General features: G+C 33.5%; 1 protein-coding gene across 1 annotated transcript; it reads right to left on the reverse strand.

Moving 5' to 3' along the window:
- Positions 1–3766: 3766 nt before the first annotated feature.
- On the reverse strand, positions 3767–15173 carry LOC123656023 (visual system homeobox 1-like). Its single transcript, XM_045591745.1, has 3 exons — positions 14954–15173; positions 5746–5984; positions 3767–3808 (listed from the first exon to the last, which is right to left on the reverse strand). Exons 1-3 carry the CDS (start codon positions 15171–15173, stop codon positions 3767–3769), a joined length of 501 nt encoding a protein of 166 aa, XP_045447701.1.
- Positions 15174–26894: the final 11721 nt, after the last annotated feature.

Genomic DNA, 26894 nt, shown 5'->3' on the forward strand with positions numbered 1-26894 from the left:
CAAAAATTAGTTTATTTACTCAATGGTTATCTATTTGGTGTCCAGGAACTGAATAATACTAGATACTATTATTATTATAATAAATAATGAAACATTAAACGACTCAGAAACTAAATTTAGCATTAGTATTCAGCCCGTCACATCTTAGTGCTGGACACAGGCCTCTTTCTCCATATAGGAAAAGGATTGGAGCTTAATCCACCACGCTGATTCATTGCTGGTTGGCAGATACTGCGGATATACTAATTTCACTTTCCAATAATCTTAAATAGAAACAGTATTTTTAATAGCTAAATCTTATATAATATAACATTCTCGTGTCACAATGTTCGTTAAAATACTCCTCCAAAACGGTTGGACCGATTTTTATGAAATTTTGTGTGCGGGTAGATCTGAGAATCGGCCAACATCTATTTTTAATACCCCTAAGTTATAGGGGAGGGGTTAAGGGGATTAATAACATGGCAAAACAACGTTTGCGGGGTCAGCTAGTACCAATATAAGAAACAAAATAAACTATTAAAATCTTTATTATTTAGTCAAAATATTGATCGAAATATCGAAACTCGATATAAATTCTAATTTTTTTTTTCTATTTCTATGCACATGCCTAACGTAGTGAAATGATTAATTACAAAACTATAATGGTAATAATATTGTGTACCTAATGATAATACGACCTATATTTTACTAAGTGCATGTTTCACCACCTCCCATTAACGCTATTGGACAGATGGCGGTATCCAACGGATGAAGCTTTATGACACATTGATCTTTTCCACCATCCAATTTCACTATAGTAATGGCATATTTCTATTGGCAATTGTAAGTCTTAAATGTTATAGTTACTTAATTTAAGCAAAAGGGTTCCCAATGAGCTATCTCTTGCTGTTTAAGTCTATTCGTGACTAATGTGCGGAATTAACTTTACGACAAACGATAAACAACACTCTTAATAGATACATTAGAAAACAGCACTAGAATTTGATTCTTAAATAGCCTGTTCATTGATTAAGGTTATAGACTATGTAATATCATATAACTTGTTACAGGAGCAGAGCCGTTTTTCTAACATTTGCACTAAAATATATTATAAGGCGAAGTCATAGTAAATTAATTTTATGAATGAGAATAAATGTTATTGTAGATATATATTTAAGTAGAGGTAATAAAAAAATACTTGTTGCTAGATTGTCTTTTAGGCCTTTGAAAAGCTTATTCTGAATAACAAACATGAAACTTGTCACTATTTCCGTTTGCCGTTAAAGCTTTCTGACGTTTGACGGTATCCAACAGATAACATTTTAGGGCGTATTTTTCTTTTTCACCATCGAATTCAAATTTACTTATAGAATACTTCTATTAGCGATTGTGAATCTAAGTATACGTTGAAGTTTATTAATTGAGGTGATACAGGCCTTTAAAGATTTATTGATTAATCGATGGGTTTAACGAAACCTGAAAGATTGTTATAAAATATAATTTGTGGCATCTTTCAGCATAAAGTTTTTCGCTACATCTACTGACGTTTTCTCCTTTTCAACATCATAAAATGAATCATCTCATAAAAGATGTCATATGTAAATAACACACCTGAAGATGTTCAGAAGACTTTTAATGTCAATATTATAACTTTCGAGTTTCTATACAATGTCGAAATATTAAGTAAAATTATGAAAATAAAATACTAATTTAATTTATGTTAAACATTAACTAAAACAAGTATATACCTTATACCTTTATAAAAATATACAAGGAATGCTTGTAAAATTAAAAAAAAAAAAATATTTTATTGCTCTTGCCGTTTTTGTGCCTAGTCACAACGTTGAGTTTGCCGTTTCTGCATCTGCGGTTCTTTTTAATGATGCAACATATTATTATCATACTGTCTGTTCGTATACTTTGTACAACGTACGACGTTATGATGAAGCGGAAGATTTGCTTAATAGTTTAAATGTGTTATTCTCATGTCTAAGGTTATTGGTTGTAAAATATGACGCTATTAGGTACTTATATGAGAAGAATAATAAGCGTTAAAGTCGACACAGTCGAGACTGCGCGAAGTGCACAGTAGTACAAAACATTACCACCAAGCTGAGCCAATCTGGAGATTAATGATTGATTAGGCTTTAACCCTTCACCTTTACAGCAGAGTCTTTGGTCAACAGTGGGACGTTTAAAGGCTAATGCAGTACATTAGATTACAGTAGGCATTATAGTTTCACGGATTTCATGATAGATAGTAGGTGATAATTAATTCTATTCGCTGAAGAGATTTGTCGAAGCGGTTTATTTTTAAAGGTCTCATACTATATCTTCTGGCCTAATCAGCTTGAGTATAAGAATATTACAGTAATTCCTTTTATATTTTAGTTTAATAGTTTTCAAAAAATATTACAAAAACAAACAAAATTACAATATAGTACCTAATATTTACTTTCAGAGGGGTGTTTATTTACATTTTTTATTGAACTGTAAGTATTTCTGCCGATATCTAAAATAGTCTGATTATATTTCCTGTTTATTTGTTAATATATTGTATAAGACCTTTAAAAATAAACCTCTACGACAATGTGACGTAAGGCACAGCAAGAGATTTTCTGCTCAAAATATGGAGCAGCCCGACTGGGTTAGTACCTCGACCTTACAGAAGATCACAGCTAAATAATACTGCTTTCAAGCAGTGTTGAGTTCCTGTTGGTGAGGAAGGTGACCAGAGCTTCTGGGAGGAAGTGGGATTAGGGTCGTCAACGCGCTTGCAATTCTTCTGGTGTTGCAGGCGTCTATAAGCTACGGTAATTGCTTACAATCAAGTGAGCCGTACGCTTGTTTTCTGATCTAGTTATAAAAAAACACTAAAACTTATATTCTGTCAACCCAGTTGAACTTAAATGTAGATAAGGACTCTTTATTCTGTCTGTATTAAAAAATGCAAATTAACCATTAAAGGGTACAAGATGGTTGATGAGTTATTAGTTATATATTAAATCGTAGTGTCCTGTAAAAAATTATAATTTGCGCAACGGCACAGAAAAAAGTGGGTATGTAAACAAACGATGAGCTGACTGGGTGGTAGTGACGCACTGGAGTGGACGGTACACACTCGAGCAACACCGGTAGCCCGCAAACATCTCGGTAACAACCGTTGGCCCAAATACTGTTCGGTCAGTTAAACTAGATAAATACATTGTGTAACAGTTTGCTTAACACACTGGATGCCAACTATTAGTAGCAATATTGCTTCATAAATTTCGTGTAGTACCTACGTTAAAAGAATGGCAATTATAACGACGTTAACCTGTTTACCTACTCGTTGATGGTGTATTTTTGAAGTGTCTGTAGATTTATTACCTTTGATTAAGATTTCATTATTTAAATAACAACAATTTCATAGTACTATGTACCGCTAATAATAGCTAGTACGTTTAAACAATGTGTTTAAAATAAAATCATAATCTACGTTTATTGATGAAAATCTAGTATTTAATAATTAGACTAACTCTGAACAAGTTTGTCTCTGTAACTGTATAGATGACTGATTTACATTCTATAAAATACTGATTTATATATTTATTTAAAATACATAATCACAAAAAAATCCGAAATAAAATTAACTGCTCATTTAAACGTAATTTGTAAAGTGAAACACAACACCTACTCCTTTAAACAAATTAGAGATTACATCTAACTAGGGTACTTTAACCGGGATTTATTTTTTTGTGCGGGCCACCCACACAATGTTGGCACACAAAATGTCGCGTCAGCTCTATTGACACTTAGACCCCTTTGCTTCTTCTAAACTTTCCGCCTTGCTACCGTAAGTTTATAGGTGCAATATTAACATTTGAATGATTACGAAAAGGAATTCAGTTATACACATACACAGATCATAACACACACACCTATATAATATCAACATCTAAGTCGTGTCTACGTGCAAATTTACCGTGGGAATCATTATTAAGGGTTGAAAAGGTAATACAGAACTACAACATAATTCTGAAAGACATTATCTATATATGTCTGCACGTAATCTTTAAGTTTACTACTTTTGTTTATAAGTATAAATTATGTACATAGATTATACGATTATATATATTTAACCAATTTATTTATTTGGTACACCAACGATTGTTGCAATGTAACTTAGATCGAGAGTATAATATTTAATTTATTTCTGCCTATGGGCAATTACTGTTTTAAATTCAGATCCTCCACACCTATTTACTCGTATTATAGAGCATACAAATTCGTGAGATTGGCGAGTTTGCACCCAAAACTGTTTTACGAAATGGACAAAAGAGTGGCTCAACCGGCCTGCGAGGCATCCGAAGAGGGATTCTAGACATAAATTTTTCCAAAAAAGCTGGGCAACTTAGATATTTATCATAATTTTATAAAAAAAAAACAGAGATCAAGTAAGTCTCGTCGGCTGTTTAAACTTTGCATTTTCAGTTACTCTAAAATATTATTATAATATACAGTAATGCCTGTGTTTTAGGTAACGGCGACGATATACATACAAATTTAGTTAAAATTCAAGTTTCTTCTACACGAATACAAAGATTAAATTAAATCACTTCGACATTGGGAGTGAATTGTCTATGAGAGATGAACAGTTGCATCAAAGTCACGAGTGGTTATGAATTAATTTTTTTGTTCTATTATATCTCTATACGTTATATGTCCATTATATCTATTCTTTATATCTTTTTTTTTATGTCACTAGGTCAGCAAACAAGCGTACGGCTCACCTGATGGTAAGCGATTACCGTAGCTTATAGACACCTGCAATACCAGAAGCATCGCAAGTGCTTTGCCGACCCAATCCCCAATCCCTCCAGGAGCTCTGGTCACCTTACTCACCAACAGGAACACAATACTGCTTGAAAACAGTATTATTTTGCTGTGATCTTCTGTAAGGTCGAGGTACTACCCCAGTCGGGCTGCTCCATATTTTGAGCAGGAAATCCTGCTGTGCCCTACCTCAGTTAAATCTATTTATTGATATACTAACACAAGGCTCTTACTGGCTGTTTCCTGCAGTATTTTTATTATTATTACCAACATGATGAATTTTGAAAATTAAAAATATTCTTGTGTGTGTATGTGTGTATTTTTTATTTTACTATATTAAAATAAAAAATAATATATGTAGTTTGTATTATAAGAAAAATTTTAATAGCTGCTAAGGGTAACAGTTAGATTATTTATTTTAATCCTTAAGATCCATTTTATAAAACGAAACATTAGCGAAGTTATTTTTATTATCTCTTACATTGACGCTGGGCATTAACATAGCTCATCATTTGGATTAAAGACTTAATTAAAACTTTATTTTTATTTGACCTTAGCCTCCCCGCGTAAAATGGACCTGAATACTTTGTTATAAACTCGTACAAGATTTGTCTTCATGTTAGATCTGAATTACTAAGGGTGGCCATATCTCATCGATCTACGTGATTATAAAGGAATTATGTGTTTACAATACGTAATCAGTAAAATATATACAGAGGTATCTTAATTACATTACATTTTCATTGTTGAACTAAATACGCTCGTTTAGTCTTCTGCGTAAATTGCTATACTCGGTTTTAATGGGTTTATTGCTACCGCTATTTTATACTTACCGCGTAAAAAACAACTGTATTGGGCATTCAAATGCTTGTACGTAGTTAACTATTTGTGTTCCTGTTGGCTATTGACAATGAGTATAATATGTTTATTTATTAAATAACTACATACCTCAACCCGTTCTTCTTTCAAGTCGACCCTCAACGCGAGTTGTTCTCTGAGAACAACGTCGGGATAATGCGTCTTATCGAAGGTGCTCTCGAGCTGTTCCAGCTGTTCTTCTGTGAAGATGGTCCGGTGTCGGCGCTTGCGTTTTGGCGGAGGGCCGGATAGACCAGCTAGGGCGGCCGCAGCGTAGCCTCCGTACAAACCCGCGTAGCTCCCGGCTGACGTCACCACGTTTCCTACACCTGTTTAGTTTAGTTATGATATAAATTGTGGCAAGAAAAACATGATTCTAAACTACTAAAGTTTCAACAGTTGTCATGTAGTCTAAAGTTTCAACATTTTCATCACTATATCACAGACAATTATTTGATAAGTAGGCGATTTCATTATTTGATAAGTGGGCGGTTCAGCAAATGCGGATTTTAGGAATAAAAAAATTCTAATTACGATTTTGAAAATATGGACAAATGGTAATATAAAGATCTACAAGAAAATGGAATGACCGTTGATATATGTTATTTATTAAGTTATAAGTATACTATTATAGTATGCTATACAACGAAAATATTTCTCATTATTATTGATTTTTAAGTTTCTAAGTTTAATTAAATTTTCCTTTTAAAATATTATAAATAAATGATAGTTATGTAAGATAAAATTTTAAATACATGTATAGTAAAAAAATATTGAATATTGTATTATATATGTATTTTGACAAATGTTAATTCCGCGAATAAACTGCCACGCAAATTGGTGGTTAAGAAATTGTAACGTATAAAGTAATAGCGAACCGCTCCAGCTTTGTGCTTCCATGTTTTATACATATAAATCTTCCTCTGGAATCACTCTATTTATTAAAGAAAACCGCATCAAAATCCGATGCGTAGTTTTAAATATCTAAGCAAACAGACAACGGGAAGCGGCTTTTTTTATAGTATGTAATGATTCATTAAGTACTAAGCATAATTATGCATATAATTATATGCACTTTCAGCAAAAATATTAAGGTATAATTCATGACGAAAAATACTATTATACTTTACTTATTTTAAATGCGTAGGTATATGGAATAATATCTTATTATATATACTTGTTTCTTAATCTGAGAATATAATTATAATTGTTAATATAATTTGTTTTTACCTCACAAACGTAAGTATAAAAAATGAAAAAGGTAATGAAATACAATTAACAAACAAAGGATTTTGAAAACAATAATTTTCATAAAGGCTCACTCTCAGCTGGTAAACAAATTTACGTACCTCTGATGGTAAGCGGTGACTTTAGCTATATATGACCAAAATTCTACTGATTATAATGCTTTCAACTCTCCCCAGGAGCCAGAGTGGCTACTTTTCTTACTACAAGATAACAACTTGAAAGTAGTATTATTTTGCTGTGATTTTTTATATGATTGAGATATTTTCCCAGTCGTGTTGCTCCGAAACTTCGAGCAATATACTTTTTCTGTAGCCTGCCCCAGTAATAATGGTGTTTGCTTCCAAACGAAAAAAAACCGACTTCAATTACTTCGACCAGTATTATAACGTGGATAGACGAAAAATTTATTAGGTAAATATGCATCCATAATTAGAAATAACTCAAAAAGTGCTGGTCAGATTTCAATCAAAATGAAATGGACCTACATGAAAAGAGCCAGCTTTTGATTAAAAAAGAATTATCGAAATTAGTACTTACACCTAGTAAAAAGTTATGAGGTCAAAGTGGGTCGACGAAAAAATAGTCAAGCAAATACGCGTTATTAGAGATAACTCAAAAAGCACTCGCAAAGTATCGATTAAATCAAAATGGGACCACTTGACAAGCATTATCTTTTAATTAAAAAAAGAATCATCGAAATCTGTCTACCCAGTAAAAACTTCTGAGGTAACACACATAAAAAAATATAGTCGAATCGAGAACCTTCTTCTTTTTTGAAGTCGGTTAAAAATGCGATATGATTGTCACCTGTCACTCAAAATTTTTAATAGTTTCTAATTATAATTAAAATAATTTCATAGCTTCTGGACTTTTAGAGTTTATTATTCATTTCACTCTTTCTCTTTACAAGGGTTTTTTTCAAATAAGGTATCCCTAAGTTTAATGTAGGTAGTAACTAAAGATGGTGCATGCTAATGCGACCCCATCTCACTCCACTCAGGTGGAGGTCTGCTCACATATGATAGTTTTTAGTCAGTATGAGTCAGACACACCACTCCGGTGCCCCCACGCCGGAATGTGTCCATAAGGATTTCCCCACGTAAAAAAAAGGGTAACTAAAGAATCCATAAAACTAATTAAATTTCGCGTATATAATAATTATATTAACATGTTCAAATATATTCATCACAATTATCCTGAACGCAGGTTTCTAATTAGGAGTCAGTCCCACCTACTTCTACACATGGCATGTTTAGAACATCAGTCAGTTAAACCTATCGCAGTCCACTACTGGACATAGGCCTCGCCAAGCTCGCGCCAGACATCCGGTTTTCCGCAATCCTCATCCAGCCTACAGTCCCAGTGTTCCGGAGGACGTCCCACAATGCATTTGCCAAGACGCGGTCTCCATTCCAGAACACGTCTGCTCCAACGGCCATCGGTCCACAAGTGACCAGCCCACTGCCACTTCAACTTGCTAATTCTGAGGACTATGTCTACTTTCGTTCTCTCGCAGATAGTCTCATTTCTAATCATATCTTTGAGAGACAACCCAAGTATAGCCCGTTCCATTGCATATTATATATTATCTATAATTATATCTATATATTATTATTTCGCGGTGTGGTTACGGCAGTAAAGAATATAGCCACCCCCTCTCAATCTTCCCGCGGGTGTCATAAGAGGCGACTAAGAGATAACACTGTTCCACTACCACCTTGGAACTTAAAAAGCCGACCGATGGCGGGATAACCAACCAACTGCTGGCTTTCAAATACACGGGCCGAAGACAGGCAGCAGCGTCTACGGTGCGACAAAGCCAGCCCTGCGCTCACCGACCCGCCTGCCCAGCGTGGTGACTATGGGCAAAACACATGAGTTGGCGCCACTTTTGGCGCGAACTTAGAGAAGTCTATGTCCAGCGGTGGACTGCAATGGGCTGAAGTGATGATATCTATATATTTATAACGCGACTTATACGCGATATTCACTTTAACAACGTCAACATAATTATCAGTACCATATAAACTACATACGTACTTGCATCTACTAATATGAAGATTTTAAACAAAACTTAATGCGTTGCTCAACATCCGACGCAGGAGGTCCAAACATTATTTATTTTATAACATTGATGCATCCTTTTAATTTTCGCTACGTAATGATAACAAAAAAAAAATAATTCCTTTTCGTACAAAATAAAGATTTAAATTCAAAATAAAAATATGTTGAACACGTCACGGTCGATTAGAATTAGCGAACAGCAAAGCAGTCGACCCGTGAATATCCGGGCTTAAGGACCTATAAGCGCTCCCTAGACGCGGTTGAAACTGCCTGAACGATTCCAAATATAACGCTACGAAGAAAAATTCAATATTTTTGCATGCTTCCGGCATCGGTGGGGTATTACATTGTATTACTTTTGGTAGAATTGTAAAAGCTTTTAAGGCCGCCAGCGTATTTTTAAGGTGCTATCGATGGTTTTCGGTTTGCCGTCTCACATTTTTACGAGTGCGCGCCTGGCTAAGCCATATCGATTTGCAAAACACTAGCTAGCCTACTTGTAACATGACGCGAGCAGACGCATGGAATCAAAGACTTAAATTATTTCCATATCCTTTTGTGTTTGTCGCACTGTTATGTGATTTGTGGAATAAATATTTTATTAATAAGCTGAGTATTCGAATAAAAGTAGCTTTTTTTAGATTTATAAAAGAAAAGTAAAAGTAGTAAGTTATATTTAAATTTAGGTTTGATTGTGATTTAGCTTAGATTGTAAAAATTAACTTTGTGAAAGATCTAATGTGCTTTATATTACTTTTCGATTTTGACACTACGTATTTAAATGAATCATAAAATTTTACATAGAATAATTAAAAGTAAACTTTCCTAATCAAAAAGTTTCAATAAATTTTAACAATTGTATGTAAGTAATAATAAGGTTTTTATTAAACTATCTGTAAAATTTCCGTAGTCCGCAGATTAGACGGATGAATACAATCAGCCTGATGCCTTATTATTTGTTGGATTCCTATTTCCAAAAATTTTTGGGAAACTCCAACTGTATTTTCAACCGTACATATATATATTTATGTGTGTTCGGGGATAACTTCGTCGTTTATGAACTGATTTTGATAATTCTTTTTTTTGTTAGAAAGGAGATATTTCTGGTGTAGTAACATAATAAGAAAACCAGGATCTGATGATGGGATCCCAGAGAAATCGAGGGAAACTCGAAAATCCGCATAACTTTTTACTGGGTATGCCGATTTTGATAATTTTTAATTTAATCGAAAGTCGATGTTCATCATGTGGTCACATTTAAATTTCATCGAGATCTAATTACAACTTTTGGGGTAATATTTGATAATGCGTATTTACTTGACTAATTTTTCGTATACCTACGTTGTATTACTTGTCGATATAATTAAAGTCAGTTTTTTTTCGTTTGCCTGCAAACACAATTATTTATTTAGTGGACTGGCCAATTTTCATCAATGTAGGACGTAACAAAAATGTTATTGTTTACATTCTTAATTTCCTAAAAAATTTAAATTTAGTTAGAAACAGAACGGCATAATAATCCGGAGCAAAACCAGTCGGCCGTATAATTTATTAAGATTAAATTTTAATCGAAATGTAAAGTACCTAAGTTACCTACAACTTTTTTTACCGATATGATAATAAAATAAATTTTAAAATAAAAATCGAAATTACTAAATATATTTTATTATTTATCTTCTTTATCAACACACTAAAGTAATCAATAACGAAGAAAAAAAGAATACAGTATTATTTTTAGCTCGCTTATTGTAGACTTCATAAGATGAGGAGGTTCTCAATTCGACAGCATGTTTTTTACTAGTTGTACCGATTTTGATGACCCTTATTTTAATGGTTTTCTGGTAATTGTTGTGTGGTCCTATTTAAATTTAATCAAGATCTGATGAGTACTTTTCAGTTAAGTATCTCTAATAATGCGTATTTATTTGACTGTTTTTTCGACTATCTACGTTCTATTACTTGTCGATGTAAATTGTAGTCGATTTTTATCGTTTGCGACCAAACACAATTATATTATTTTTTTCAGTCATACATTAAATTTAGTAATTATTTTCGGAAACAAAACATTTAATTCATAATAATAACTAAGAAAAAAGACCAGTAAAATTAATTTAAAATACTGTTTACGAGAAATAAAGACTTTTAATTGGGATAAGCCCTGTCTTCGCCGATCCCTTCGCGTGGGTAGCTCGTAGCTAGAGGCGCTTTACGCTTCTTACCTAAGGTGTGTATTTTGTTCACTAAAAATATCTTTAACTAATAGATATTACAAAATAAATTTAAAAATCTGTAGAGTTACGAAGTGATTTACAAACTACTTGCATAGATTATTAAAATTTAATATCAATTTAAGTATAAGTAGTTTATTACGAAATTTACTTTACCTAAAAATTTAAAAATTAAAACGTGGTAATAAAAAAAATTAAAACGTGGTAAAAATTTAAACGTGGGTCTCCCCACCGTGCCTCGGAGAGCACGTTAAGCCGTCGGTCCCGGTTGTTATCATGTACACCTGATAGCGATCGTTACTCATAGTAGGGAATATATCCGCCAACCCGCATTGGAGCAGCGTGGTGGATTAAGCTCTGATCCTTCTCCTACATGGGGAAAGAGGCCTATGCCTAGCAGTGGATTATTACAGGCTGAAGCGAAAAATGTAAACTATTTCTTATAAACTATAATAACATTTATCCATTAGGTATTTAATTAAGTATCAATTAATATATAACAAGGGGATGGACGACGGCAAGTCCGACTGTTTTGTACGTTCTATTGTATCAAAGTGCCATGCGATAAAAAATCATCTGTTTAAACACTTCGAATTAATTTCAGCTGTTTCAGATGGTTAGCTGACCTAAATATCAAACAAATAAAAGTTTACGATATGTTTTTTTTCCATTTAACAATAAAACACCACTTTTTCTGTCAGATATATTTATTTACAGACTGAAACTAAATGAGATAGTTTATCTTTCACAAAAAGTATTGACAGGCTATCACAGAGGAAATATATCTATTATCAGAAAGTAAAAAAAACCCTAACACTCAACGAATTTAAAAACAAACATAGAACTAAGAACCGTACAACCACTCACGGTTAAATCTCTGATATTGTCACTGCAGATATTCGCTTTGTAGAATTATACTCATTATACTTGCATTTGTAATACTCGTCCTTAGGTATACAAAGCAAAACTCAACTACATTTCGAAAGAACTATAAATTCTTTGTTTTAATTTATAATAAGGTTCAAAATTCTATATAAGAAATCGTGATGTTAGTGACTTCAGGATATTATTTTATTTTAGTTTTAGTTACAAGATAAGAGGTGATACTTGCAAAGCCTAAGAGGTTGCGTCTAGGATAATAAAAATTAACCTTAAAGCTCTCTAGGGCTAAAGCCACTTACTAAATTGAGGTAAACGTATGTTAAAAATTGAAGACTATTTTTTTTTACAAAAAAAATTAAAAAAAATTAATAAATGAAAAACAAGAAAAAAAGGTAAAGTAAAAACAAATTTACAAGATCTCACAAGTCAGAGGCCTTACAAGGAACGGGTCCGTAACAAGGCAAAATCGGTCAGTTCAAATGTTTCTCATTTTATAATTTCGGCTAATTAATTTTACGTTGAGGTAGGACAGAGCAGGAAATATCCTGCTCAAAATCTGGAACAGCACGTCTGGGGAAATACCTTAACCTTACTTCAGAAGATCGCACCTAAATAATTCTGCTCTCAAGTAGTTTTGTTGTTCTGTAATGAATAAGGTGGCTAGGGCTCCTGGGGAGGGTCATGGGTAGAGTCGGCAACGGACTTGTTATGCTTCTGATAATGCAGCGTCTACAAGATACGGTAACCGCTTAATATCATGTGGGTCGTAATCTTATTAGCCGCCTTAGTCGGATAAAAATAATAATTATAGATATTAGTCGCTCATCACTTCAGCCTATCGCAGTCGACTGCTGGACGTAGGTCTCCACAAGTTCGTGCCAAAAATGGCGTGAACTCATATGTGTTGTCCAAAATCACCACGCTGGGCAGGCGGGTCGGTGACCGCAGGGCTGGCGTTGTCGTACCGAAGACGCTGCTGCCCATCTTCGGCCTGTGTATTTGAAAGCCAGTAGTTGGTTGGTTATCCCGCCATAGGTCGGCTTTTTAAGTTCCAACGTGGTGGTGGAACTGTGTTATCACGCAGTCGCCTCTTACGACACCCACGGGAAGAGAGGGGGTGGCTATATTCTATATTGCCGTAACCACACTGCAGACCACATAACATTGCTTTCAAAATATTTTTTTAAAAACATAATAAACGTAAAAAATAATTGTTTTTTCTATTATTAAAAATCAATTAATTTTTAAGGTTGACCTACTAAACCATGCTGCATCCATTGGTCCCCGCTATTTAATAATTTTGTCACTAATGCTTTCAACATAAGTCCGAACGCTGTCATAAAAGAAAATAGCTTTGTGTTGTCTTTCCTAGTGGGTATACTTGACACTTTTTTCGTAAGACCTAGTTCAAACGTGTGCAATTTATAACGAATGCCTTTGAATTAATATATAATAATAATAATAATAATAATAATAATTTTATTTCAGACAAAGTCCATACAATTAAACAGCAGAATACAAACATAATTAAGAAACAGAGAAAAAACCAAAATTAAACATAGGAAAATAATAAAACATAGGATAATTATATCAAAATACACACAAATATACAATATTTAGTAATCGATTAAATAGAATTCATGTCAATAATATATAACAAACAATACTTTTTTTTTGTCCCACCAGATCAAAAAACATTTCCTTAAAAACGTGGATTTGGTTTTGGTGCTGATATTGGAGTTGATAACAATAACTGAAGGGCTTAACGTACTCCTTTTTTCTCCTTAGAATCGTCATAGAATATCCACTTTATATTTTTGTTATTATCAAATGAACAAAACCTGTCTTTTTGCCTTTGAAGCAGTTGCTTACAAGTGAAAAATTGCATCAACTATTATGTTTAATTTTTTGTCTTTGAATTTTTGGGACTCGGTGGACCAGGACTTTTTACAACCTTAAAATACCGCTCTATACAACCGCTCTTGAAACAGCGAAACCTCTGTGTAAATTAGCAGTAGGAACATTGTCAGTGTAAGGTTCTATAAGCATATTATGCGCTTCAGTTGCACTTTTCTTAAAATAAAAGTAGCAAATTAAAATTCCCCGCAAATGCCACTAATTACAATAAATTTTATACAGTTTCAAATAAATAAAAAACAAGTATTTTTTCCAAAACTCAATTCAATATGGGTACATATTGAGTTGAGTATAATTATTATTCACAGATGTGTAGCCTCTCAGAAACCACCGCAATCTTTTATCCCTGAACAACATACACAATAAGCGAAGCCATCTTTCAAAACCGTATTAAATTGTACACCCAATAATTACACCGCCTTCGCTAACAGATTATCAATAAATTAAGGAAAGAATTATATTTAACCCAGTTACAAAAGTAAGTCATGTCATGAAACCAACCATAAGGATGCATAGTATCAAGTGTCTTCAATACTAGCAAAAGAAACTGTAGCTGGCGTAATTCATGAACTCTTTGATCATAATGATGTAAGAAAATTTAATTATTATTTTTTTTATTTCTCAAGCACCTCTAGTCTCTGACACAAAAAAAAATTAAGTCACTCTACTTCCATCGGCACGAAATGTAAATTTGAGAAATGTCAGCAAGAAATTCAGTACTTAGTTATTTTTAAAAACTTAATGAAATATGATAATTAAGCCAATACGTATGTGCGTCTATGTATAATTCAAGTAACTAAGGTTAGGTAGGAATACTATATTTTGTGGGATTTTCTAAAATAAATTTTAAGCTTATTTAAATGCATGTGAAAATATTTTGACTGAATTTTATTATAAAAAAATTGATAATAGCATTTAATAAAAAAAAAATTAAATTTTAAGCTTATAAAAAGACGTACCAAAGATATCGTGCGCCCTTTGAAAGGGGGAATGGGCCAAATGATGAAGCTGCAGCGGTGGCATCGAAGGCTGGGGTCTCGGCGCCAGGATGCTGTCGATGGTGAAGAGCGGCGGCGGCGGTCGGTCGACCAACGAGGCCGCTCCGCCCGCGCCGCCTAGCAGCAGCGCCGTGCTGAGCAGCGCGGGCGCGTCCCGCGGCCAGCCGCCCGGCCCGCCCATGCCCTCGCGCCCTCGCTCGCTGCTCGCGCCTTCCGCCACGCTGCTTCACCGTGTCGACCGCGGCTCGCACCACTCCGCACACGGTATCCTCTCGTAAACACCGCACCGCATCATACTCCCTTCGCGCTACTTGCGACCATTCTTTGATCACGATAACACAAGATTAGTCCCTACGATACGATTACGTTCCGTCAATCGAGGTTTTGTTCGATATAAAAGAACTTATCACAGGAGTTCTCTCATGACGGCGGCGACCGGACGAGAGACCAAAGACTATGATAACTATAACTAAAATGATAGGATAATGGGGTGAACGCGTGATGCGATTGCGAGCAAATCGTTTTAGTGAGATGTCGCGTTGTGATTCGAGTGGAGGGCGAGCGGCGCGCGGTGTGGGGTGGCAGCGCCGGGGGCGTGCGCCGGGGCGTGCCGCGGCCCCGCCCCTCGGGCAACTTAATGGATGTGACAATACGACGCTCCCAAACACTCACTAATAATAGTAATCTTTATCCCTCCCTTTCGTTAATATTTATATCTGCTCTGCACTTTACGAATACCCGTTTGAGACAAATGTAAAATTTAAATTTATTGAATCAAATATATTTTCCTTGCGTGTTGCGATTATTTTGTAAAAGTTGCAATGGGACCTGCGTGTCCTTGTAGGACAAAAATCCCTAAAATCAGTAAAAGAAAAAAATATATATTTTCTTTGTTTAACGTTTTTTAAAATTAAAATATCATTGAAACATATTACTTCAGCTATATAAGTACACATTTGCAATGTTTTGAAATTAACAATGGCATATTAATTTAATAAAGGTATAATATTCGTTCCATAGCAAAGCGCCGACACGGTCAGTCGGAGACGCGGGTTCGAACCCCGCTGGAGCGGTCAATTTTTGATATGATATTCAAAAATGTAAAGGTATAAGGGCTGTAGGTATCGCAGATGTAGATGCTAAAAACGAGTATTTACGTAAATAAAAATACTTAGATATACCTATAAGGGTCAGAAACTGATTTAATTAGTTTTTTATGAGTCTTACAGCTCCTTTCATCACAGGAAAATACGTAAGATAGGTATATACCTATCTTAGGTATTATATTATTAATTTACGTATTATCTTACGTATTATTACCATTTTGTAATGATTATAAATGCGAGTAGATATAATAATGGACATCGTTTTATACCCACTTTTAAAACAATAACTAAGAAAAATAAAAACAACAACGCCTAATATTCCCAAAGGCCAAGTGCCGAAAATTTCAAAGTGAAGAAAAAATTCAAAAGAAAAGAAAAACAAAGTAATGCCTAGAATCCGAGATTTTCTGAATGTTACCTATCAAATAATATATTAGATTCCATTTAAAATCAGACTCCACCACACACGGCTTATTGTCAATAGTAAGACGCGAGGATTAACATCGTCTAACAACCAACAAATTGAAAGCTTAGTTGCTGAATGTTGCGCCCCCGGCGTTCACGAAGTGTTCGCCTTTTTGCAGCTTAAGAAACAACAATATCTAAAATAGACGTACCTTCATGTCAACACATGACACATGTCCTTTTTAACAAATGTAGAATCATACCTTAAGGATTAACGTAAAAAATGCCTGAAGAACATGGCAACACTTGAAATGCTTTTTAGGGAATCATGTTGAGTATAATACAACACCTAAATATACCTACCACGTTATTATAATTGACTAATTGTGCCCGCGACTTCGTTCGCGTGGAATTTGACAAAAAAGTGATTGTTAAGTTCGTAGAGCTATAAAATATATATTTTTTAAACAAAAATAGCCTAAGGTACTCCTAATTACATCAGCTATCTACCAGTGAAAGTCCCGTTAAAATCGGCCCAGCCGTTTCAAAGATTAGCTGAAACAAAGAGACAGACAGAAAAAAATTATAAAAAATGTTATTTAGCTATATGTTGGTTATGTTTTGGAGTAATCTTTGATAAAGCGTATTTACTTGACTATTGTTTCGTCTACCTACGTTGTATTACTTGTCGATATAATTGAAGTCGGTTTTTTCTCGTTTGCCTGTAAACATAATTATTAGGAAAAACCTCACAATTACAACACATACATTTTATATCATTTTATAAATAATTGCTTGCCCTAACGACATATACAACTAAAAAATTTACTATTGCTTATATTTTTGTAAATTAATAGATTATTAAAATAATATATATGACGGCTTTAATTTTGAAATAACGTCACCATGATTGACGGTCGATAAATGTTTTGTTCAATTTCAAATAATTAATATACTTATAATACTTATTATTATACTTATTTAGTTCGAATTATTCGCACGGGTATTGCTAGTAATAACTTAATTTAATAAAAATAATCTAGAATGACTTACAATAGTATTTAAGATACCTGTGCTATTTTAGTACGTAACATAAACTACTTAGGTTAGGTAGGCTTAACATAATAATGTAAGTAAATGTACTTAAATCTTAATGGAGCTACGTCACGACATCTTTCCTACAATATTAAGCGTATAAATAAACGAACTGAGCACATAATAATTTAAGATTTGAAATATGATTTATCTCTGATGAAATAATTAACATGTTATCGAGGTTAAACATGATGGGACAAAATTAAATAAATAGGCACTAAATAAATAGAGATTATATATCGTATGTAATAATTGTGTTTAGGTAAGTATGTTAAATTAAAAACTTGCTTTTTCGACATTATTGTTACATGAATAAAACATGCTAATAACGCTGTTAATCCAATTTAACTACTAAGCTTTTGAAGTAAAACTTCTTTATGCACGCTGGATTTGAAGAGTAAGCTGGTGAATGCGTGACGAGAGAATTACGAACAGTGTGATCGGAGGAGGCGAACGAAAGTTGAGAGGGAAATGTGTAAGATGAAGCTAAAGCAGTTTTACTTCAGTTGTGTGGTCTAAAGCACTCTCGTTTGTTTTTTTAAATAATAGGCACAAAAGGTAATATTTTTATGTAGAAAATATTAGTAAAATATATGTAAAATATTTTACTTATTTTATTAATGTTCATTTCGTTCTAGTTCTTCGTAGCTGTGTGGCTACGGCACTAAAGAATTTAGCCACCCCATCTCTTCCCGTGGGTGTCGTAAGAGGCGACTAAGGGACAACAAGGTTCCACCACATCCTTGGAACTTAAGAAGCCGACAGATGGCGGGATAACCATCTAACTGCTGGCTTTGAAATACACAGGCCGAAGACGGGCAGCAGCGTCTTCGGTGCGACAAAGCCAGTACTGCGGTCACCAACCCGCCTGCCCAGCGTGGTGACTATGGGCAAAACACATGAGTTCACGTTATTTTTAGTGTAAACTTGTGGAGGCCTATGTCCAGCAGTGGACTGTATAGGCTGTAATGATGATTTCGTTCTAAACTTAACAAGTTAGAAGTTGGACAAAATAAGTCTAGATGAGTAGGTAAATTAAAAAAGTGAAATTATAATGTGTTTTAGCACCGAATTTCTTCAAATTCATAATGAACACTCAAATATTAAAAAAAGGATTAGTACTAAATATTTTAAAAGTTTTAATTTAAATGCCCGACATATCTAAGTTATTTTTGAAGTTGACCGCAATAAATAAGTATACTTAACTGACTGTTGATTCAAGAAAAAAAGTAATCGAATAGATTATAAAATTTATCGAAAAGTCTCATAACTGCGGAACGATGGAGAGGCGCAAGGCGGCGACGGGCGGCGCAACTCTTCGCAAATATTTACAAAGGTGGGAGCCAGAAACCCGAGCGCGGTTCTGTTTGCCTATAATTGATGTAATTAGTCGTGTCGACCAGCTGCCACGATAAAACCTCACATCTAATGTTTAAATAGTTAATACGATACTTTCACGGACCGGAAACATCTTTACGGTGTCCTGTTCTGGTAAATATTGGTCACCCTCGACGATGCGTGATAACTACCGAAAATAGCTTAGACGATATACCTCCGCAGGTGAATAATATAAAGTTAATCGCTTTGCAAACATTCGTTACGATTAATAACATTTAATAGTCACTAATTTATTTATTTATTTATTTATTTAAGATTATATTAATAAACTATATTTTAACTTCACTACAAGTTTCTGAAATGGGAAAATTTAGAGAAAACTTTCGTATAATCATTAAAAAATCTTTTGTTTTTTAACCGATTTCAAAAAAGGAGGAGGTTACTCAATTCAACCGTATATATTTTATGTATGTTCGGGGACGTCATGACGTGACGTTCGTGACGACTACTGCGTTAGTTAATTTTTTTCGTCTACTCACGTTGACATATTACTATATACGTATTACTTGTCGACGTAATTGAAGTCGTTTTTTTTTTTCGTTTGCGAGCAAACACAATTATTATTAATTAAAACTTTTAGATTATTTGTTGGTATATATATATATATATATATATGTTTTTTTTTTATAGTAGTGTCTTCGCATTTTTTCCATCATTCTGTATGTAACTTTAAATGTAAACTTGAGTAAATAAATAAGTATTTCGATGTCAACGATTTGTGTCGCTAAACGGGCAGCTGCCAATCCCGTTGATACAGGCAATGGAAAATTAACTGCGTATAATGCGGCGATTATCCGCGTATAACTTAATACGACCGTTCACATAAAGAGCATAACTATTAAAATATCTAACAATGGGCTGGATTATCCCGGCTAACCTCCCCCAGTGCCAACAATATGTACGAATTGCCCCACCATTTTGGCAATTTGAATAGTACATTTAGAAAAAATTAACGATTAGACTTGGCTGATATTTAACTTACCGTGTTGCAAATAGTGCGAAACGATACTATATTTTTTTAATATACGTAATTTTAAAGTAATATAAAATCGATTAGATTTTTGGATCATTGCATTGTATTCATACATTAATTTCATTTTACATAACAATGAAACGTTCTCTGCACGCGGCCTCACTTTGTAATTGGGCCGAAATATCAACAATAAGTAGCTATATCGTGGTATCCGTGACGTAAACTTCTTTTTTTATTACGTGAAACAACATCTATAAGTTGATAGTTGAGCAACCTTACTTAATACCTTTTTATACAACATGTTTACGAGTACTTCTTATCGGCGCGGCGTGCGCTCTACGTTATCTTGCGGTACTTTAGCCCTCTAGCCCTAAGAATGCCTACAAAAGCTAGAACATGGTTCGACACAGACGGTTTTCCTGTTACAAATATATAATTATTTATTTATATTTTGATATTTTTGATTAATTTTATTTTAACTTTTCTTTATATAAAGTTTATATAAAACTCATTTACTACTACAAATGACATATTGTCATTTGTAATGTTTCGAAATAAACTGGACCGCAAAGAAAAAGGGTCGGTTGAAAATTTTCAATATCTTCATAACTACCTGACCTTGCTTCACGAAATAAAGACTAAATTAAAGAATATTTAATTCCGCATAAAACAATACACAAAACCTTTTTATTTATTTTTATTTTTGATAATTAATGAATTTTTGCAGTCCAGTTTATTTAATTCTTAAGTAATATTCCAAAATGAAATAATAAAAAGCTCTTATAGGAGAAGCTGAGATTCTCACACTGAACTGAAACAGTTTGTTATGTTGCACTGCCTGAAAGCTACAATTATACAGAAAAAGGTTGTATGTATATTTTCAAACATTTATTACATCGCATGTATTTTATTTTGGAATGAGTAAGGCTTGAGCAAGCCGTTTTTTATTATTATTATTGATAGTCTCTCGATTCTTTTAGATGAGATACATTGACATACTTTCGGTAGTGCTTTTCTCAATACAATAATTTTAGTTTGAACGTATTTGATGATAAATTACTCATATAAAAAAAGAAATGACGAATTATTATTTATTATATTGTGCATAAACCTAAAATATGAATGTAAAATATTTTAACAAAACATAAACAGTTCTAAAATGAATATTGCTCAATATTACAAACGTAATAGTATTATCGTGGTTAGTCTAATTGGATTTTGTGATGTAGTAGACTAGGCTTCTTAACTATCTGCTAGGTAATACTCGTAAGTATGACGCCCTCGATGCTATAAGAGTATTAGCACAGGATTTAGTTAAAACTAGGTCTTGCTTGAATTACAGACTCGTAAATATGAAGTTTTGAAGTGCTTGACAAGTAACTGATATCTATTTTCTATAAACTTATCTATAAAGTACACTAAAATTTTATGTGTCACTAGCTTTTCCCGCGACTTCCCGTGAAATTTAACAAAAAAGTTATTGTTCAGTTCGCAGAGTTATAAAATAAATAAATTTCTAAAATAAAAGTAGCCTAAGTTACTCATTATTACATCAGCTATCTGCCAGTGAAAGTCCCGTCAAAATCGGTTCAGCCGTTTCAGAGATTAGCCGGGACAAACAGACAGACAGACAGACAACAATTGTAAAAAATGTTATTTTTGTAATATGTAACATGTATACATCAATACGCATTAAGTAAAAAGCGCTTATTTTAATATTACAAATAGACACTTAAATTTTATTTATTTGTATAGATTAGCGCAATAAAGTAGCTGATCATTGACAAAATGTTCCATCCCTTTTTGGTATTGTTAATAGCTATTAACCATGAATGAAATATGAATGAATGAAATGAAAATGAAATGAATGAAATATCTGAACAAAAAGTCATTAAACTAAGAAATGAATTCGCAAAATTAAATTATATGAAATCAGTAAAACAGAGGAAAAAAGAATTAATCATTTATCGCCTCTATATTCTTACAGAATAATGAACGCTAGACATTAAATATTTTTTGTCGACATCAGTCCATCATAACTAAAAAATCATATTATAAAATCTTACCTTGAAAACAGTGCGTCTAATGAAAGCGAACCTTTAGAAAAGCACTCGGCGAAGCGTGTCGATCGTGAACTTATTCAGTTGTGTAATCTAATCAGTCGACTGTCTCATGTACAGAATTGAATTAATAAACTTTTTGATTATTTTAATGTCACATTAATAACTCATGAAATAAAACACAATCGACTCATTGTATTTCATAAAACGATGCATCGTGCAATTTAATAAATTGAAGTGTCTCTTCAATTATATGCTGTTAATTACAGAACCGATCTAGGTCCTAGCTAGATTTCTGATGTAATAGAGTGTAGGTATTATGAAAGTTTAGATTGTTTGAAAGTTTCACTTACATTAGCAAATTTACTTGAAAATTTTACAATATTACACATACATACAACATCGGGTATTTACAATTTATAACTAAATAAATAAACATTTCATCCCCTTTGAATCCCTATGTCGATTCTCTAGGCAAAAAAATATACCAGATCTCTTGAACGTTGTGGAGGCAATACGACAAAGTGAAATCTTTTTTTCTTAGCACCTCTACTCCAAGGTCTAAGTGTTGTATGTGACCAAGTTTGTAATTAGTGACGAATATTTGTGCTGTTTAGTCGTTTCAGATTACACCGCAGCAGTCCCAGCTTGCCCAGTCCCAGTTCTCTGAACTGGGACTGGGCAAGTGTGACGCGCAAGTTGTACTATTGTATTTAGATATTTCATCATAAAACATACTCATTGATTATTTATTAGATATTCCCGCGGTTTTTTCGTGTCTTGATTGCATTAAATAAGAATTTATTATTTTATGGTATATTATGTAGACTAACAAAAAAATATAGATAAAATTGATTTTGAATTTTAAGTTTGGGGCCTTTTTAGTTATAGTAGACTACCTTCCACCCACCCGCATACCTAAATATTACGCGTATTTTTCATGCAAAGTAATAATAAGTAATTCGTCAATACAGGTATAATCTGATTAATTTTTGGAAAATAAAACATCTTGATACAAAATTCTAGGCAGGCATCAAGGTTGCAGATTTTTTTTTTTTTTTGTTTTAGAAATCGCGCGCTCAATAAAATATAAATTCACGTCATATTTCAATATACCTTGCTATATTTAGTGATATTTTTCTGAACCCCTCTCTTCCTCACCTGATATAGCCCAAAATAGCCTCGACCAGAGCCAAATACGCCTCTATGTGACATTCCCATGTCGAGCCCAACATGGCATCCTACGGAGAACCCTATTGGTCGCACATTAAAATCTCTCAGATAAATCTAGAACATTTTATATTTGTAATTAATTCTCGCATAATCTAATTTAGGTGGAGCACAGCAGGAAATATCTTGCTCATAATTGGGAGCAGCTCGACTGAAGAAGTACCTCAACGTTATAGAGGATCACAATAAAAGAAGATTACTCCCAAGTAGTGCTGTCGTCCTGTGGTTAACAATACTAAGTCGATGATAACAGGCTGGCAACAGGCTAGCAATGCATCTGGTATCGCTTACCATCATGCGGACGATATGCTTCTTTGCCACCTTTTGGAATTAAAATTAAAATAATGTTGACAGAAAGAATAGAATAAATAGAAAGAAGTATTGGCAGGTTAATGTAAAAAGAATTTGTTAATTTTTTTTAATTACCTTAGGTACGTGTAATCAAGTGATCATTTTTATTTACTTTTAACCTAAAGCGTTATTTACTTTTTCAGTTAGGTATGTTTTGTAGCTTAAGAACTCTGTAATTATATAAAGTTATATAGAAATAATATATTTATATCTAATCTGTGTGGTTACGGTATCAAAGAATATAGCCACCCACTCTCTTCCCGTGGGTGTCGTAAGAGACTAAGGGATAACACAGTTCCACTACTACCTTGGAACTTAAAAAACCGACCGATGGCGGGATAACCATCCAACTGCTGTCTTTGAAATACACAGACCGAAGACGGGCAGCAGCGTCTTCGGTGCGTCAAAGCCAGCCCTGCGGTCACCAACCTGCCTGCCCATCGTGGTGACTATGAGCAAAACAGATGGTTGAAGTTGTGGAGGCCTATGTCCAGTAGTGGACTGCGAAAGGCTGCTGTGATGATGAATATATTTGAAATGATTGATACATTCAGCCTTTTGGTATTTTGTAGTAAAACTTCTTTACGCATGCTTGACTTGAGCATTACCTAAGCTGGTGAGTGAGTGACGAGAGCGTTACGAAAAGTGTAATCGAGCGAGAAGAGCGGAAATTGAGAGGGAGATATGAGTTAGTAAAGATGGAGATATAAATTAGTAAAGATAGAAAGAGAGAGAGAGTATATCACAGAGGCAGCAAAACATTTACTGCAATACATACCTGCTTAGGTATCCGCTTATTATCACTGACCTTAAGAAAGTATTTGTAGTTGTTGTTTTAGAAAACTAAGAATGGACTAGATAGCGTTGGCCTCCAATTTTTATTATACGCGGTCAATGGACTTTAAGATCTAGGTAACCTCTGAATCGCAAAATCGATCTTTTTAAAGTCGCTGACATAAGTATGAATGTTGAAATAACTTATTCTGTTAACATAGAATATACGCATCAGAATAGCTTAAAAAAATATACATATTTGGCGTTTTGTTACGCCGTTTTTCATCATAGCCTGAATAATAATGGTGTTTGCAGGCAAACGAAAAAAACCGACTTCAGTTATATCGACAAGTAATACAACAATGCACTGGTTTAACCATTACAAAATAAATAGATTTTATATTATAATAGCTCATCGTCTTAGGTCGGGATATATTTCATCAAAAAGTTTTGGATAATTGTGATACATGTGGAACTAAAGAAGATTTATATCACTTGTTGATGGAATGTATCAAATTGCAGACTCAGAGACAAGTATTGTTTAGGAACTTAAAACTTTGTTCGTTCGATGTTGGGGCGGTGCAAAATATTCTAGCGGATCCCTTATCAAACTCTGCTAAAATGATTTTTGATTTTTAGAAATTATCCTTTATTTGATTTATGTAACTAGATTTTAGTAATTGAGGTATTTTTGTTTAAGTTTTTTGTGCGTGTTGCGATTACTTTGTAAAAGTTACAATGGGACTGGCGTGTCCTTGTGGGACAAGAGTCCCTAAAATCAATTAAAGAAAAAAAAGGTAATACAACGTAGGTAGACGAAATATTAGTCAAGTAAATACGCAGTATCAAAGATTACTCCAAAAGTTGTAATCATATCTCGGTGAAATTTAAATGTGACCACATGATAAACATCGGCTTTCGATTAAATTAAAAATTATCAAAATCGTTACACCTAGTAAGAAGTTATGGGAATTTTCGAGTTTCCCTCGATTTTTCTGGAATCCTCTCATCAGACCCTGGTTTCCTTATCATGGTACCACATCAGGGATATCTACTTTCTAACAAAAAAAGAATTATCAAAATCGGTTCATAAACGACAAAGTTATCCTCGAACATACATTAATATATATATATATATATATATATATATATATATATATATATATATATATATATAAAAAACAAAGAGGCAATCGAACCCACCAGGGCTAGTCAAACTGTAAAGTCACAATGACACAAGTACTTACTTATATTAATTGCAGTAAAACATATTTATTAAAAATACAGTACATAATAAAAAATATATACCTAACTAAACACGTATGAAATATATAATAAGTGTTTGCTCGCAAACGAAAAAAACCGACTTCAATTACATCGACAAGTAATACAACGTAAGTAGAGGAAAAAAATCAACAAACGCACTAGATTTCTCTGGGATTCCATCATCAGATCCTGGTTTCCTTATCATAGTACCACAGTTGTGATATCTCCTTTCCAACAAAAAAAGAAATATTAAAGATAAATTATTAACCTAATTTTGCATTTAATAATACATACATATGTATTATATACATACACATGAGTACTATAGAGCTCGCGTAGAGCCCGTAAAGTTTACTCATAGGTATTCGTGGAATATCTTAAAACTGTAAGTTAAATTTTATCAACTAAATGTAAACCTGTATAAAGCCAAAATGTATATATGATATGATATTTAAGCAACATAAATTAAGTAATTAGCTTTTGACAATATATAATTGTATTTTATTGGAAACAAACAAAACAAGAAAATTACAATAGAATTATATTATCACTCATATAGATATATAGTAAATATTATAAAAAAATAAATTGAAAGAATAAAAGTACATCCATCATTTTCAATTTCACATATAGTTAATATCTTGTCATAATCTTTTACTATTAAAAAAAACCTTTCCGATATACTCATAGGCGTGTGTAATCGAAATGAATGTGCAAACACAGAGATAATGTTAGAGGACGTATGCAGGAAGGGAGTACATTAAACAAGTTTAGTCGCTCGGAAGAATTGTTTAACGCTAACCAAATAGCGATCTTTCAAAGAATCCACTAAGCAGATAATTTACGATTGGTTCAGGATTATACGCCTTCAATCAACAACCATCAATTGAGATCTACGAATATGTTTAACTTTACGGAAAAAAAAAATTAATACTATCTGATTATAATAGAAATGAATTTCAATGAAAGTACAAGTTCTTTGAAATTACCGCTTAAGTTCTCACATGTGTCACCTTATTGAATATTCATTGAAAGTGCATATAAATATAAACAGTAAAATTTAGAAAACAATGACTAAACAACTATTTGATGCGTTGGTGCAACGGTCACAGCACTGGTTTGTGGCTGTTGCGGTGGCGGTTGTGGGTTCGATCACCGCATATGACAAACATCTGTATGGTGGGTCGTGGTCTGGATATTTGTGCAGTCCTTGCGGGAATCCCCACCGTGCTTTGGAGAGCACA

The sequence above is a fragment of the Melitaea cinxia genome, chromosome 8 (genome assembly GCF_905220565.1).
Source record: "Melitaea cinxia chromosome 8, ilMelCinx1.1, whole genome shotgun sequence".
Taxonomy (NCBI): Eukaryota; Metazoa; Arthropoda; class Insecta; order Lepidoptera; family Nymphalidae; genus Melitaea; species Melitaea cinxia.